This window comes from Hipposideros armiger, unplaced genomic scaffold (genome assembly GCF_001890085.2).
Source record: "Hipposideros armiger isolate ML-2016 unplaced genomic scaffold, ASM189008v1 scaffold_386, whole genome shotgun sequence".
Taxonomy (NCBI): domain Eukaryota; kingdom Metazoa; phylum Chordata; class Mammalia; order Chiroptera; family Hipposideridae; genus Hipposideros; species Hipposideros armiger.
In genome coordinates, this window is record NW_017731736.1 from 1,501,349 (window position 1) to 1,515,279 (window position 13,931).

Genomic DNA, 13,931 nt, shown 5'->3' on the forward strand with positions numbered 1-13,931 from the left:
AACCATTTTGTATCTTTGGGTCAAAACTGTTAACGTATATTTTATGTTATGCTACGAGAAGTGGTAGCCTGGTGTGGGGACTGGACAAGAGCACCTGATCCTTTTGTAAATCATCAAGAGATCAGAGAGTAAAGAAGAGGCATAGTGTATGATCTCTAAAGTTATATGGCACAAAGGAGAAAACACATCATTATGTGTGTGTGGATGAAAACTCTGTAGTGGGTATAAAGAGAGAAAAAAAAGAAAAAACAAATCAGTTCACAAAAGCATCTGGATAAATGGAGCAAATAAATGAAATGCTCAAATAAAAATCCCCGTCTTACTGGAAATAAAGAGATATGATTAAACCAAATATTCATGGAAACTGTGTAGTTTAGTAATGGAAAGAAAGGTAAAAGTAAAATACGATCTTTTTCTATGTGTACATTTTCTTTGACCAGTCTCTTCCCAAGAGAACTGAGGGCCCACCAGGGCTGGTACCTTAATATTTTGTTCATTGCTATAATCCTAGCATCTAGACAGCATTTGGCAATAAAGGGTGCTAAGTAAATATTATTCACTTTTGAATAAATGAATCAATTAATAAAGCTTCTGTAAATATTTATAAGTTCTTTCTGTCTTTCAAAAAAAATCTCATAACACTGTGAATGAAGTGAAAAAATGTGAGGTGAGGTAGAGCTGATAACTAAAAAAATCTGAATGACTGCCAGTGAAGTATGAAATTGATATGTAAGAGTAAAGAGCCATAGTAGATTTTGACCTTGGTTATATGATAAAACTCCTATTAGTATTTTTTTCTAAAATGCAGACATGTCAATTTTACATTATCTTTGGATTCTTTAAAAGAAAAGTAACCCTGCCTAAATAATAAAATGTATTAGATTGACCACTATATTACCATTTCCTCATTTTCTCATTCACAGGACTTGATAGCCATGAAGGTCCTCATCCTCGCCTGCCTGGTGGCCCTTGCTCTTGCTAAGGAGGTAAGAAAATCTCTATATATTTAACATATAGTGGACTATCTGTCTACACATAGAAAAAAACATGACCAACATTTTAAATGTACAATAAATAAAGTATAAATAATTAAGTACAAATAAAGCAGAATTTTAACCATTTTTTTTAACTTCTAAAAAAATAATTTACATTCAGCCACTATTTCAACAGTGTCCTATAGAGCCACAAATCTGGGTAGTGTTTTCTACACCTGTGTCACTAGTCCCTAATGGAAAAACAAACAAACCAATAAGCAACAGACAGAACAAGAAGAAACAAATATGAAAACAACAAAAAAGAATAATATCGCACAAGCACAATTGCGCAAACGTGCAGCCTAGATATCTTACTCTCGTGACGAAACATATGTACCTCTTACCCTAGGGTACTGGGCCAAATCCTACCTGTGTCTATCCAAAGACATTCAGAGAGTGGAGTATCAGGCCATAATCATAATCATAAACATGTTTGTAATCATAATAAAAACTATTTACTACAAACTAAAATAACTTCTTTTCTGTTACCCATAAAAAATTGTTCTTCATTCAGGTAAAGTGAAAATATACCATTAGGGTTACCAAATATAAAAGACATAAAAACAATTACCTTTTAAGGCTCTCAAAAGACACATAACATAAATAAAAAAACATATTTCTTAAATTTGTGAAGGATATAGCACTGCATAAAAGAAGGTAACAAGTAAGTAGGAAAAATATTTACTAATGAGCTAGCTATGGAAACCAAAATCGTGTTTTGTTTTTTGTTTATTAAAGGTAGAATTCGGTGTATCCATTGAGGTAAGATATTTTTATTCATTGAAAAATTTTCAACCATAAAATAGTAACACTCTCTGGTGATCTAAGAGAAACCAGTTGTTGATTTGTTGTTGTTGTTGTTGTTCTTTACAGACTGTAGAAAGCCTGTCAAATAGTGAGGTAAGACAATGTTCATTCTGAGGCAATTTCCCAAATTCGGAACAGTAAAATACCACACAATCTTTCTATTGTGTTACTTGAGGGCATTTAAGCCAATGCAGTTAGTTCTGACACACAAGTTCTGGTGTAAATTTTTATTATATGTGTTTAAGGATGGAATAAATGTCTCCAGAATTCAGTATTCAAGAACTTTCTACGTAGGCTTGCTATTTGAAATTGTGTCACTCCACTCACCCCACCTTCTTTAAATGAACTATTCAGTCTTTTTTTTTTTTTGTCTTGAGCTCTTTCTATGCTGACATTATTCATTGTTTTGACATTTATTGAGTGCCTTCTGTGGATCAGACATTGACTAGAAGCTGTGGAACAAACTGAAAAGCAGATGCCCGCAGAAAAGAGCTGGCAATGTAGTGAGTGGACAGACAAGGAAATGGACACATTTCATAATTACAATAGTCACCTTAGTAAATAAGAGGCAGTGAGACTTATTTGTAGTCCTATATCTGTCTGGAAGAGTCAGGTAGATAATTACCCTTGCACCACTTTTTGGGGGGAGGCCTGTCGTCTCCCGTTAGTTAAATGGTGTATCGGTATATTTTGTCTCTTCACAAGAGTATCATCAAGTCCTTAGGAAGGTATTTAGTTCTTATCATTCATTTGAAGTATAAGCATAATAAATGAACTAAGAATGATAAACAGAATTTATCAATGGTTACTATAATGTATTATTAATATTGTTCTTTTAGAGTCAGATGGGGTATTAGAGATTATTTATTAAAAGAAGAAAACAGTGATAGAGAAAAATTAGCACTTATTAAATGACTCTTTTTGTATTATGTTCACTAATTTTCTTTTCTGTCTTGACTACCTTCAGCTATATTTCTTTTATACAATAAGCTTAAGCAGAACAGTGCAACATATAAGTTTCAGTAATTATCCTGTTTTTCATGATATTATCAAAAATGTGTCCACATTAACCCATTAAATGCTTTCCTTTTCTGATTCATATTGACAAATAAAAATCGTTCATTAAAACTTAATCTAACTTCATTTTTATTTTTCTGAAGGAATCTATTTCACACATCAACAAGGTAAAACCTTCATATATAAGTGTTCATATTTTCAAAATTTCCTACATTTAATTTTTACAGATAATAACATTTCTTTTTATGTGATTTGTTTTTTTAGCAGAAACCTGAGAAGTCTGAACAAGAGAAACAGCAGCAAAGAGAGGTAATTTGTTCATGATGAGTATATTTCTAAAATTATTATAAAATATAATGCATACAAAATATGTGTATGCACAGTTTAAAGATGTTAATAAAATAAAAACCAGTGTAAAAAGTAAAACCTTGATTTAGTAAATATGTTTTCAAGACATAAATGCATTTTTTAAACTCATAAGCAATTTGCAGAGTATAGAATAAATACTTAAGAATTATTATTGACTTGCTCACTTTACTGATGGTGTATCTGTTTCCCATAAATGCACGCTATTAGAAACATTTCCAGGTTGAGAACTAGGTTCCCCTTATTCTCAAGATGGATATGTTGATGAAAGAGAATAGGAAAGCAATATGGCACAAATTCTAATTTGATCACTTTTTAGCTGCATACATTGGGCCCAAGTTTCTCTGTACTTCAGTTTCTTCATCTGTAATTTGAGAATATTCATAAACTCCCTAAGGTTGCTAAGCTAGCATACTATAAATATTCAATGACTTTACATTAATATTTTGTAGGTCTTATATTAATATTTATGAATACATGCTGTTCATAAAAGAATTTCCATTACAGATGAAAGAAGTGCAGTACAGAACAATTGAATACACTATTGTGTGACAATATCAGACAATTATTAAGTAGTAGAGCTTGCTTAAGAATAAAGATTTTCTTAGACAACATAAAATTCATTATTTAATTGAACTACATGTGTGGTAACATATTTATCTAATTGTAATAGTTCAGCTTCCTTGTTTCATCCATGGGGTTGGTTTGTTAAGAACTTACACCAAATATTTTTCTAAGTCAAATTGAATTTACAAATCGATGCCTCTTTAAAGACTCACAATAACTACCTTCTACCAAGGAAAGTAGTGCTAGAAGTTGGCAGATGTTGAGTAACTCCTTGAATTAAATCACAAATTAATATTTACTTTTCATTAAAACAAAAATAAATCTTAGAGCTATTTTTCTAAGTCTTTTAAAATAAGTCTTCCTTCATTATACAGAAACAATTTGGTCTATTATCAACATATTACGTTGAATACCAGAGTGTACAGCTATAGCTATCGAAGACAGCTCAGAAAAAAGAGAGACAAGTTTTGAAATCCCATTTGATCTGTGTCCACCTCTGAAGGGAGTTTATGAGCTATCCTTCAATGAGTATTTAACTCATTTGTCTTCTCATGAACCAAAATAATTTCTTAACCAACATAAGTAAAATATTTTCTTTCTCTCTTTTCACTCGGTTATGATTGTTCAAAACAGAGGAAGTTAATTATCATGAATGACAATTACAGCTGAATCATGGACTCAAAGATTCTTTTTCCTTCTTCCCAGGATGAACGCCAGGATAAAACCCAACCCTTTGTTCAGCCACAGCCTCTAGTCTATCCTTATGCTGAGCCCATCCCTTACGCTATCCTTCCACAAAATGTCCTTCCCCTTGCTCAGCCAGCTGTGGTGCTGCCTTACCTTCAGCCTGAAATAATGGAAGTTCTCAAAGCTAAGGAGACCACCTTTCCTAAGCGCAAAGTTATGCCATTTTTTGAACGTCAAATCCCAAATCTCCCTCATGTCAAAACCCCACACTTTCCTTTGCCTCTGCTCCAGCCCGTGATGCACCAGGTCCCCCAGCCTGTTTTCCAGGCCCCCATGCTTCCTACTCAGCCCCTGCTCCCCTTCACTCAGCCCAAAGTCCAGCCTCTTCCCCAGCAAATGATGGCTTACCCCCAGGGAGATATACCCGCCCAAGCCCTTCAGTACCAAGAGACTCTGCTTGACCCTGCCCACCAGTTCTACCCTGTGGCTCAACCACTTGCCCCAGTTTTCAACTTACAACAAGTAAGTCCAAATTTACTAACTCTGCTGCTTCATTCATGATGCATATATGGTACTAAAAGAAGTGAGAGATCCAGGATAAAACAATAAATGAATAATGAATGGACCCAAAATACACATAGTTTTAGATCAGTGATTCTCAACACTGGTTACACAATGGAATAACTTAGAGAACTTTTTTCCCTCCAAATCCCAATGTGGATGCCTACTCACAGAGATTCAGATATAATTGTTCTGTTTTTTCTATGTAGAGTGTTTGGAAAAAATTATTTCAGAGATTCTGATTTAATCGGTCTGTTGAGAATATAGAGGACTAAGGCACACTAAAGAGAGAATTAAATTTGATAATGTGGGTTTGGAATAAAGAAGGTTTATTATTTTCTACAGTTTTGAAGTTTTCCTTATGCACATCTCTATTCCCCACATCCCTTATTTCATATCTTCTTTTTGATATATGTACATGTGAGGCAAACAATTGGGAGGCTTATTTCATTGTTCATAGAATTTTTAGAAAAAGGATTCTTGCCAAAAAGTGAATTATTTATTTATTTATTCTTCTTTTTTTTTTTTAGGTCTAAGAGGATGTCAAAGTTAATATTCCCTTCTCACTTTTGGTAAGCTTCATCAATATACCAACTTACTTATTATAAATGTGTCATTGACATCTAAATAGTTGACTATTATTTACTAACCTGAAATTATATATCTTTGGTGTTTCAAATAATTTTAATTTTAATTATGTGCTATTGACATATTTGATTGGTTTGCTTTCAAGTGCCTCTATTCTTTTGTGTGATTATCATCATTTTTAGGAAAATATGAAAATAGTTTCTTATATTTCCATGTAAATATTTTGAGCTTTTTAAAAAAAATCAACTTGCATTCACATTTCTACCTTACGTTCCATAAACTTCAATTGTTTGTGTCTCATTTAATATTTACATATTGTCCTTTAGTTCATGGATCAAAATAAAATTAATTAGGCCAAGTGTGAGGATTAAAAATGGGAATATAGCTTTGAGATTCTTAAGATACAAATATTTTTGTGATCATGGTAGACTAGACATTTCACTAAAACAATTTCAAGTGAGCTGCTATTTGGTTTTAGGAGACATTTATAGGCAAGGTAGAACAGAGCATGGTATATTTGTAATAAATCCCTTATGAATTAGTCACATAAAAATTACAAATGGGGAGAGATGAATAGTTATATCAGATAACATAAATAATTTTATATTTGTTTTCTATTCCTCAGAATTGACTGCGACTGGAAATATGACATCTTTTCAATCTTTGTGTCATGTTACCAAAAATTAATAATTTTTAAATGACTCCACATGAAAAAATTGAAAATTTATTTCTTTATTTTATGTATTATATAACATTCATCTTAATTTGAATTTGATCATAACCTCTGTTTTTCAAATTTTAATTCAACGAATACCACAGAAGCTGAATTTTGAGTTGGAAATACCATAACATATCAAAAACATGTATAAAAATCTTTTCTGGAATTGTGCTTATTATCATTATTGTTTCCTAACCAGTCATTTCAATAAATTAATCCTTTATGCATATTTAAGTTTTCCTGTCTTTATTATAATTTTTCAAACCTAATTGGCCTCTTTAATTTTAATTTAAGATTATCACTGTTGTTAAAAATTGTCATGGAAGAATTTAAATTAAATTAAATGCTTTGAATTAAATAAAAGATATCAAAAAAGTGGAGGAAAAAGATAGGGCGATCATACACCGTGTGTGCACTAGAAAGTTGGTTTTACATTTACTGGCCCAGTTAAACTATTACACTTGTGCCTTTCGCTCACAAAAGTACGGAGCATCGAATGTAAAATTTAATGGTCACCCTAGGAAAACAAGCTTCAAATGTGAAATCTGATTCACAGCTTTGCAACATAGTTGCTAAGTGGTGCTTTGAAAGTTAGTTTTAGAGCTTCAATTTCCACATCTATAAAATCGTTGATTCAAAGGATTTTACTGAAGTTTTAATGTGATTAGTGCACTGTGCAGTACATGATAAGTGTTCTCTGTTGCTCCAACATTACTGATTCCACTTATATCAGAACAGCAAAAGCTAGTACAGCAATCAGAATGAGCTGGGTTATGTGGCTTTAGCCAGTAATGTCCAAGAACCTGACTTACATAACGCTCTGATAGTCATTGTCTCTGACTATAGAGTAATTGTTTCATTGTGATAAATTATCCCTCGACCAACTTCTACATTTGAACACTTGATTCTATCTCCTTGTAGATGGAATCAAGTTAAAATGTGGTCATACTGGATTAGACTGAGCCCTAAGTCCAATGACTGTTGTCCTTATAAGAAAAGGGAAATTTGAACACATACCTACACAGAGGAAAGATGGCCATGTGAAGACAGAAGCACAAACTGGAGTGATGCATTACAAGGTACAGCCACAAATTAAGGAATGCCAAGGTTTGCCAGCAACCAACAGAAGGTAGGAAGAATCAGGGAAGGATCTTGATAGGCTTTAGAAGAAGCATGGCCTTATCAACCCATTGATTTCAGACTTCTAGCCTCCAGGCTATAAGATAATAAATTTCTGTTGTTTTAAGCACCCAAGTTCTGGTACTTTGTTGTAGCAGCCTTAGCAAGTTAATATATTGAGTAATACAGATTTTGTTTACATTTTGTTCAAAAATCAGTTGAAAATCTTTGATCAAATTTTTTAACAAGTAGAGAAACCAAAAACAAAAAGCTGCTTTACTGAAATTATTAAAAACAAAACTTGCAAATGGAAAGACATTGAAAATTATTCCCCAAAGAAGAAATTTTTGAAAAATGGTGAAAGCTCAAATAATGTAAAAGATTTAATTTTGAAGTTCTACAATTATTTAATGTATCTTAATATGTAGGAAAAAGACTTTAATGACTCATGGATAAAGAAATGAGCATATATGCAGTCCAGGAATATCATGATACCACAATCCATTATCCAAGGAAAGAGGTCCGTGATCCAAACAGAGCCATAGAGCATTCTTCTATTGAAGCATGGCCCAAGGAAGCTGCAGTGCAGTCACTTCCTCTGGGATTAGGACCTGAATGAACGTAAAGCCCTGAGACGTGAGCAAGCTATCTTTCCTATCACCTGCAAATTAAATTAGTCCAAAGAGATGTGATGATAAAGGATAATCAAAAAGGTTAATGGCCACCTTTAAGTTCCTAAATTCAACTGCACTTCACTCTTGAATTTTCAGTTGCATGAACTAATAAATTCCTTTCTTGTTTTCAGACCTAATTTGAGATCATATTTATTTACATCACTTGGCACTATAAGATTCCTGACAGAATAGAATCTAATTCTTATGTTATGATCTTTCACTGCTTATGGCCACACAGCTTAAGTTTTTGAAGGAAAAAAAATCCAAGGTTGGTTTTTGAAGTACACAATTAATGTTTTAGTCACTTCAGGCTTCCATAACAAAATATCATAGGCTGAATATCTTAAACAACAAATATTTATTTATCACAGTTCTGGAGGCTGGGAGTCCAAGGTCAAGGTGCCAAAAGATTCTGTCTGGTGAATGCTCTCTTACTGGCTTGCAGATGGCCATCTTCTTGGTAGATACTCACATGGCAGAAAGACAGAGAGAGAGAGAGAGAGAGAGAGAGAGAGAGAGAGAGAGAGAGAAATTATTTCTCTCACATCTTTTATTGTAAGGGCACTTATCACACTCATGAGGGTTCCACCCTTATGACCTAATTGCCTCCAAAAATATCTATGAATACCATCACATTTGGGATTAAACTTTTAACATATGAATTTAAGGTAGACAGAAACATTCAATCTATAGCCATTAAAATGACAGAAATTCACAAACTTGATAGATCTCATGTGAAATTTAGGAAAGTAGAGTCCCAATTATTGGGGGGGAATAAAATATATTGGAAGATACAGAAGATTTAAAGAACCCTCAACTCCCAAATACTTCTGAACCTCTCAATGTGCCTCTTTTTTTATGGTAAAATCATGTTTTCTTCGCTCACAATAGATATTGGTTACTTTAATTTCCCACTGCTCGCTTTTGCTTCACTATAACCAGGATTCAACCTTGATATGGGCTGGAAGTAAGGATTTAAAAATCTAGAAAGTTCTTTCTTTAATGTACAGCAGAATTTATAGACTAGTGTCTTAGGGGCTAAATCTGGCCAACAAAGAGAAGGGGAATGTGCATTTTGTATTTTAAAAACTTGGACCATATTCAAAACTCAGATTTTACACACCAAAACATATTTCTAGTTCCTCCTATGAGTCCCAATATCTGGTCTCACTTATGTGTATTTCTGCATGGCAACAATAAATTGGAAAGAATAGTGGAAGAAGAAGACATATACGAGTTCTGGCAATTAAGTTCACAAACACATCCTTAAAAAAGTGCTACATACCTCACTGCTGAATATCATTATGGTCACCTTCAAAGTACTCCCCTTGGGAAGCTCTGTACTAATGCCAGTGGCTAGTCCACCACTCATAGCAATTTTGGAATTCTTTCTGGAATGGCCATCAGAGCTGTCGTCATGTTGTACTTCATGTCCTGAATGTCATTAAAATTTCTTCTTTCAATATTTACTTTATCTTTGGGTAAAGAAAGAAGTCATTGGGGCCAGATTAGTTGAGCAGGGAGGGTGTTCCAATAAGTTATTTGCTTACTGGCTAAAAACTCCCTCACAGACAGTGCTATGTGAGCTGGTGCATTGTCATAATGCAAGAGCCATAAATTGCTAGTGAGAAGTTCAGGTTATCTAACTTTTTCATGCAGCCTTTTCAGCACTTCCAAATAGTAAACTTGGCTAACTGTTTGTCCAATGGGTACAAATTCATACTGAATAACCCCTCTGATATCAAAAAAGGTTAGCAATGTCATTGGAACAAGTTTGTGAACTTAATTATTAGACCTCATATATTCTTCAGGTCACTATCAGCATCATTTTTTTGCAAACATTTTTTAACTCACTTGTGTTACCTGTTGGTCTCTAGAAGGCAGTTTGGTAACCATAATGAAAAAGGAAACACTAATAAGTATCTGTAGATAAATATGCTTAATTCTAATGATGCATCACTTCTCCATGTCTACAGACAAAGCATAGATGACTATCCTTTAATCCTTTCCATGAAGAATAGACTTTTATAAAAGTATTTTCTGCTTACCCACAGTTGACTGAGAGCTCTAGTCGGAGGCACATAGTATTTGAAATTTCATTTCTGACCCCAGTGAAGGTGGAAAGAGCCTAATGTCACCAAACCAAGTGATAGCAGGTAAACTCCTGAAGCAAAGTGATAACTAAAATTTCCAGAGATATATAGTGGAAGGGTAATTATTTAATGGGAAATAATAAACCAGAACTGATCTCTGTGTGAGGCTAACCATTTTTCCCCTAGGAAAAATTTAATGGCAGCCTCATCAGGAAGATTTTGATATATAAAAATATTCTGGTGAACAGAATATGTCTTGTGAACAGAAGTCTGGCTAAAACTATCATCAGATAGAGTGATGATCTACCCTACCCCCAGTTTCCAAATAAGAATTTGTTTATGAATCTATATGCTTTGAATAAAGGACAAGCCAAAACTCTATTAAAAGAATCCTACTATAACATCATATTACCATCCCTGGTCCTTTTCTTCAACATATGAGTTTTGGGGCATTTACCTGGAGAAAAGGAGCTATCTGATCTTACCGACTCTGTGATCCCTTCTGTGTCTTACCACTCATTACTTGAAATGGAGGATAATGTGATCATCTGTTGTTCATATTGGGATTTTTTTGAGTCAATTAATAATTGGTGTTGCCATAGAGTTTTCCTCCTTTTTTTTAATTTTTTTTAATTTTTTTATTTTTAGCTGAGCCATCCTGCCACCTGTTGGCAGCTCAGCGGCAGCTCAGCTCGGGCAGGGCATTGAACCGCTAGTTGCTCAGAGCTCATACTCTTGAGTGAGCTCTTAACCAACTGAGCCACTCGGCCGGCCCCGAGTTTTCCTCCTTTTAAAGCTAGTAATAGTCTAAACCATTCATGGTAAGTCTTCAGTTAGAGTGCATACTTTAAATGGATATACTTAGAAACTGGTCTAATTTCCATACTACCGCCTTGGTGTATGGAGTAAGATGGCCAAAAAAATACTGAATAGAAATTATTCTTGTGTTTCTTTCTATAACTAAGTAATAATTTTGCATATCTGTGGGAATTTTGGCAACTGTTAAAGACCTAAAGATTCAAGGTTAGTAAATTATATTATTATTCGATTTCCTCATTTGCTTTTGAAGTGACATCAGAAACGAGGTATGAGGGGTCCCCCTTGACCTCTCCCATTAAAGTTACAAGTTGAACAGCTATAATTTAACAAAGATTCCCTGTACTACACACAAAAATGTCTGCGAGATCTTCACATCGATATATCTAAAGGTGGGTGAATTGGGGTGAACAGGGACGGCAGGCAGAGGAAGAGCAGAGAAGGGCCACCGATGCAGCCAGGAGCTCACTGCAGGCCTTGGGCGAGGGGGGGATTCAGGCGGCATGTGCACGCTCTGTTCTCCCAAACACTCCTGCCTGAGTGATCCGCATATAATATGGTTGCAATAACTTCTTGGACAACAGCAATGAATTATTGCAAATTATTTAATGAGGTGGTCGATAATACCTACCACAGATGGTATTTTAAATGAAGTGACAGAAAATTTTCTAATACTTGCTTTATAGCTAGTTACCTGATAAATGCATTTTTCTCCATTCTGACTTTAAAACTAAAGAAAAATAAGAAAGTCAACCAGAAATGGTTTGCATTCATCTTACATAATAGAGATTTCCACCTTATTGGACACCTCGTTGGGCAGTTTTAAGGACAGGTCTACTCTAGTCTTGCGCTACAGTTTAGTTTGCAGGAGACATAACTGTCTTATCATCCTACTGTTTATCATGCATTCATTAAGTTGATGAGTTTGTTCCCATAGGTTCCAAGACACAAGACGTATCAAGTACCCTTGATACCTTGGGAAGTGACATGATGACAGAAGCTGAGAGATACATTTCATGAAGACACAGGGGCCTGCACCCATCATTAAGTTCCTGAAGATCCACTAATCTGAGAATGTTGACAAACCTTCCTTAGATTGAAAAACAAATTGTTTCACCTTGTACTTCTTAACACTGAGAGAAAGCAGAAGACCCAGTGCTAAAGAGCTTTCTTTTGATTTTCAAGGCAAAACATTAGTTTTTGGGTGATATACTATAATCATATATACTGATTTTACTTATTTTATATACATATAAATATATATACTGATTATATATATATATATATAATCAGTAAGATGCAGAGCAACTAATGACCACCTAGATGGTTTAGACTACGGTACAAGAGGATTTCTCACTTGCATGTTATGGCCTAGTGTATACAATGGTTCTTAAGGGATCATGAAAGATTGGGTTGAAAAGTAAATCTCAAGGACAAGGGTGAGGGGGGATGGTAGAAGCAGGTAAATGGGATCAAATATATGGTGATGGAAGGAGAACTGACTGGTTGGTGAGCACACAATGTGACATATAGATAATGTATTATAGAATTGTACACTTGAAAGCTATGTAATTTTACTAACCATTGTCATCCCAGTAAGTTTAATTTTTTAAAACGTTAATCTCATCTGGGGCTTTGAGAATATCAGAGCAAATAACTATTGTCATTTTGAGAAATAGTTCCTTGTTTGGCTCTGGAGGACACTGAACAGCCCACTATGGATACTAGATGACCATGTGTGCTGAGATGACCATTTAAATAGTTTCTAATTCATCTAGCTATAAACTCAGGTATAATCAAATGTGTTGGGTCCAAACAGGTCCTGATGACATAAATAAATTGCATAACAAGGTTGTTCAAATATCCAGTGTCCCCACAACTGCCACATTGCTCTTCTTCTCTGGGAAATATTTCATGTCCTCATGAAAAATATTCTATAAACAGCTGACTTCAAATGAAAGATCTTGGACCCAGTTTATAACCAGTTCACCATCAAGCAGAAGTGACATTTTAACATTTTTTCATTAAAATGTGATTGAAAGTATCATAAAAAATTTAATGAAAACAAAATGTTACATACATAAAGACTCTTAGAGAATTGTGTAAACACTGTTGAATGGAATAATGACAGAAAATATGGATTATGCTTTAAAATGTTATTTATTGAAAAGAAAAAAATCTCAGTCACTGCACACAATTATTTGAAATGGTGGCACTTACAGAAGAAGCAATTTAAAGACTTTTTAAACAAAATTTCCTTAATAGAAATTTAGTAAAGACTTTAACACCCTAACACCCTCTGAGTCAGTGGCCTTTATAATGGCATGATACAACTGGAGTTTAGACAATAAACTGTTAGGAAATTTTAGCTTAAGGAAAATAATGGCATGCTACCTAATGTAGAGTGAAGAACTCAAGAAGAAAGATTGCCCTCAATTTGGGGGTGTCCTGTTATTCTAAAATAACAGTCAACGCCTTTGGGTAGGAAGGTTTTACATAGTAGACAAGAGAAATTGAGAAAATGAAATTTTCAGTCACATCTGTAAATAAAAATAGAAATATGTGGTTAATTATATTATATATTTTTGAGGGAATAGACACTATTATGTTATGATATATTTAATAGTCATTTTCTCTTCATCTTAAGGTGAAGCTCATGCTGTTTGTGCTTTCCTGTTACATATCCATTGCTCCTGATTTTTCAGTTTTAGAGACAATTTATTGCTAGATAAGTATTTACTTTTTGCAGTAAGCAATTAGAAGAAAGAGCTTCCACATAGTTCAGAGTTTTATCATTTTCCTTAGTTTGATCAGTTCAAAGAGAAGTTTCCACCATTAGAGAGGGAAAACACACACATACACACTTAGAAGCTCCAATAGTGGA

General features: G+C 34.1%; 1 protein-coding gene across 1 annotated transcript; it reads left to right on the plus strand.

Moving 5' to 3' along the window:
• Positions 1-935: 935 nt before the first annotated feature.
• CSN2 (casein beta) lies at positions 936-5,000 on the plus strand (the record flags this gene model as incomplete). The annotated part of the gene is made up of 5 exons (XM_019663203.1): positions 936-986; positions 1,908-1,934; positions 3,002-3,025; positions 3,126-3,167; positions 4,497-5,000. Coding segments are annotated over exons 1-5 (648 nt in total), but the record flags the coding sequence as incomplete, so codon positions are not given.
• Between the last annotated feature and the right edge of the window lie 8,931 nt (positions 5,001-13,931).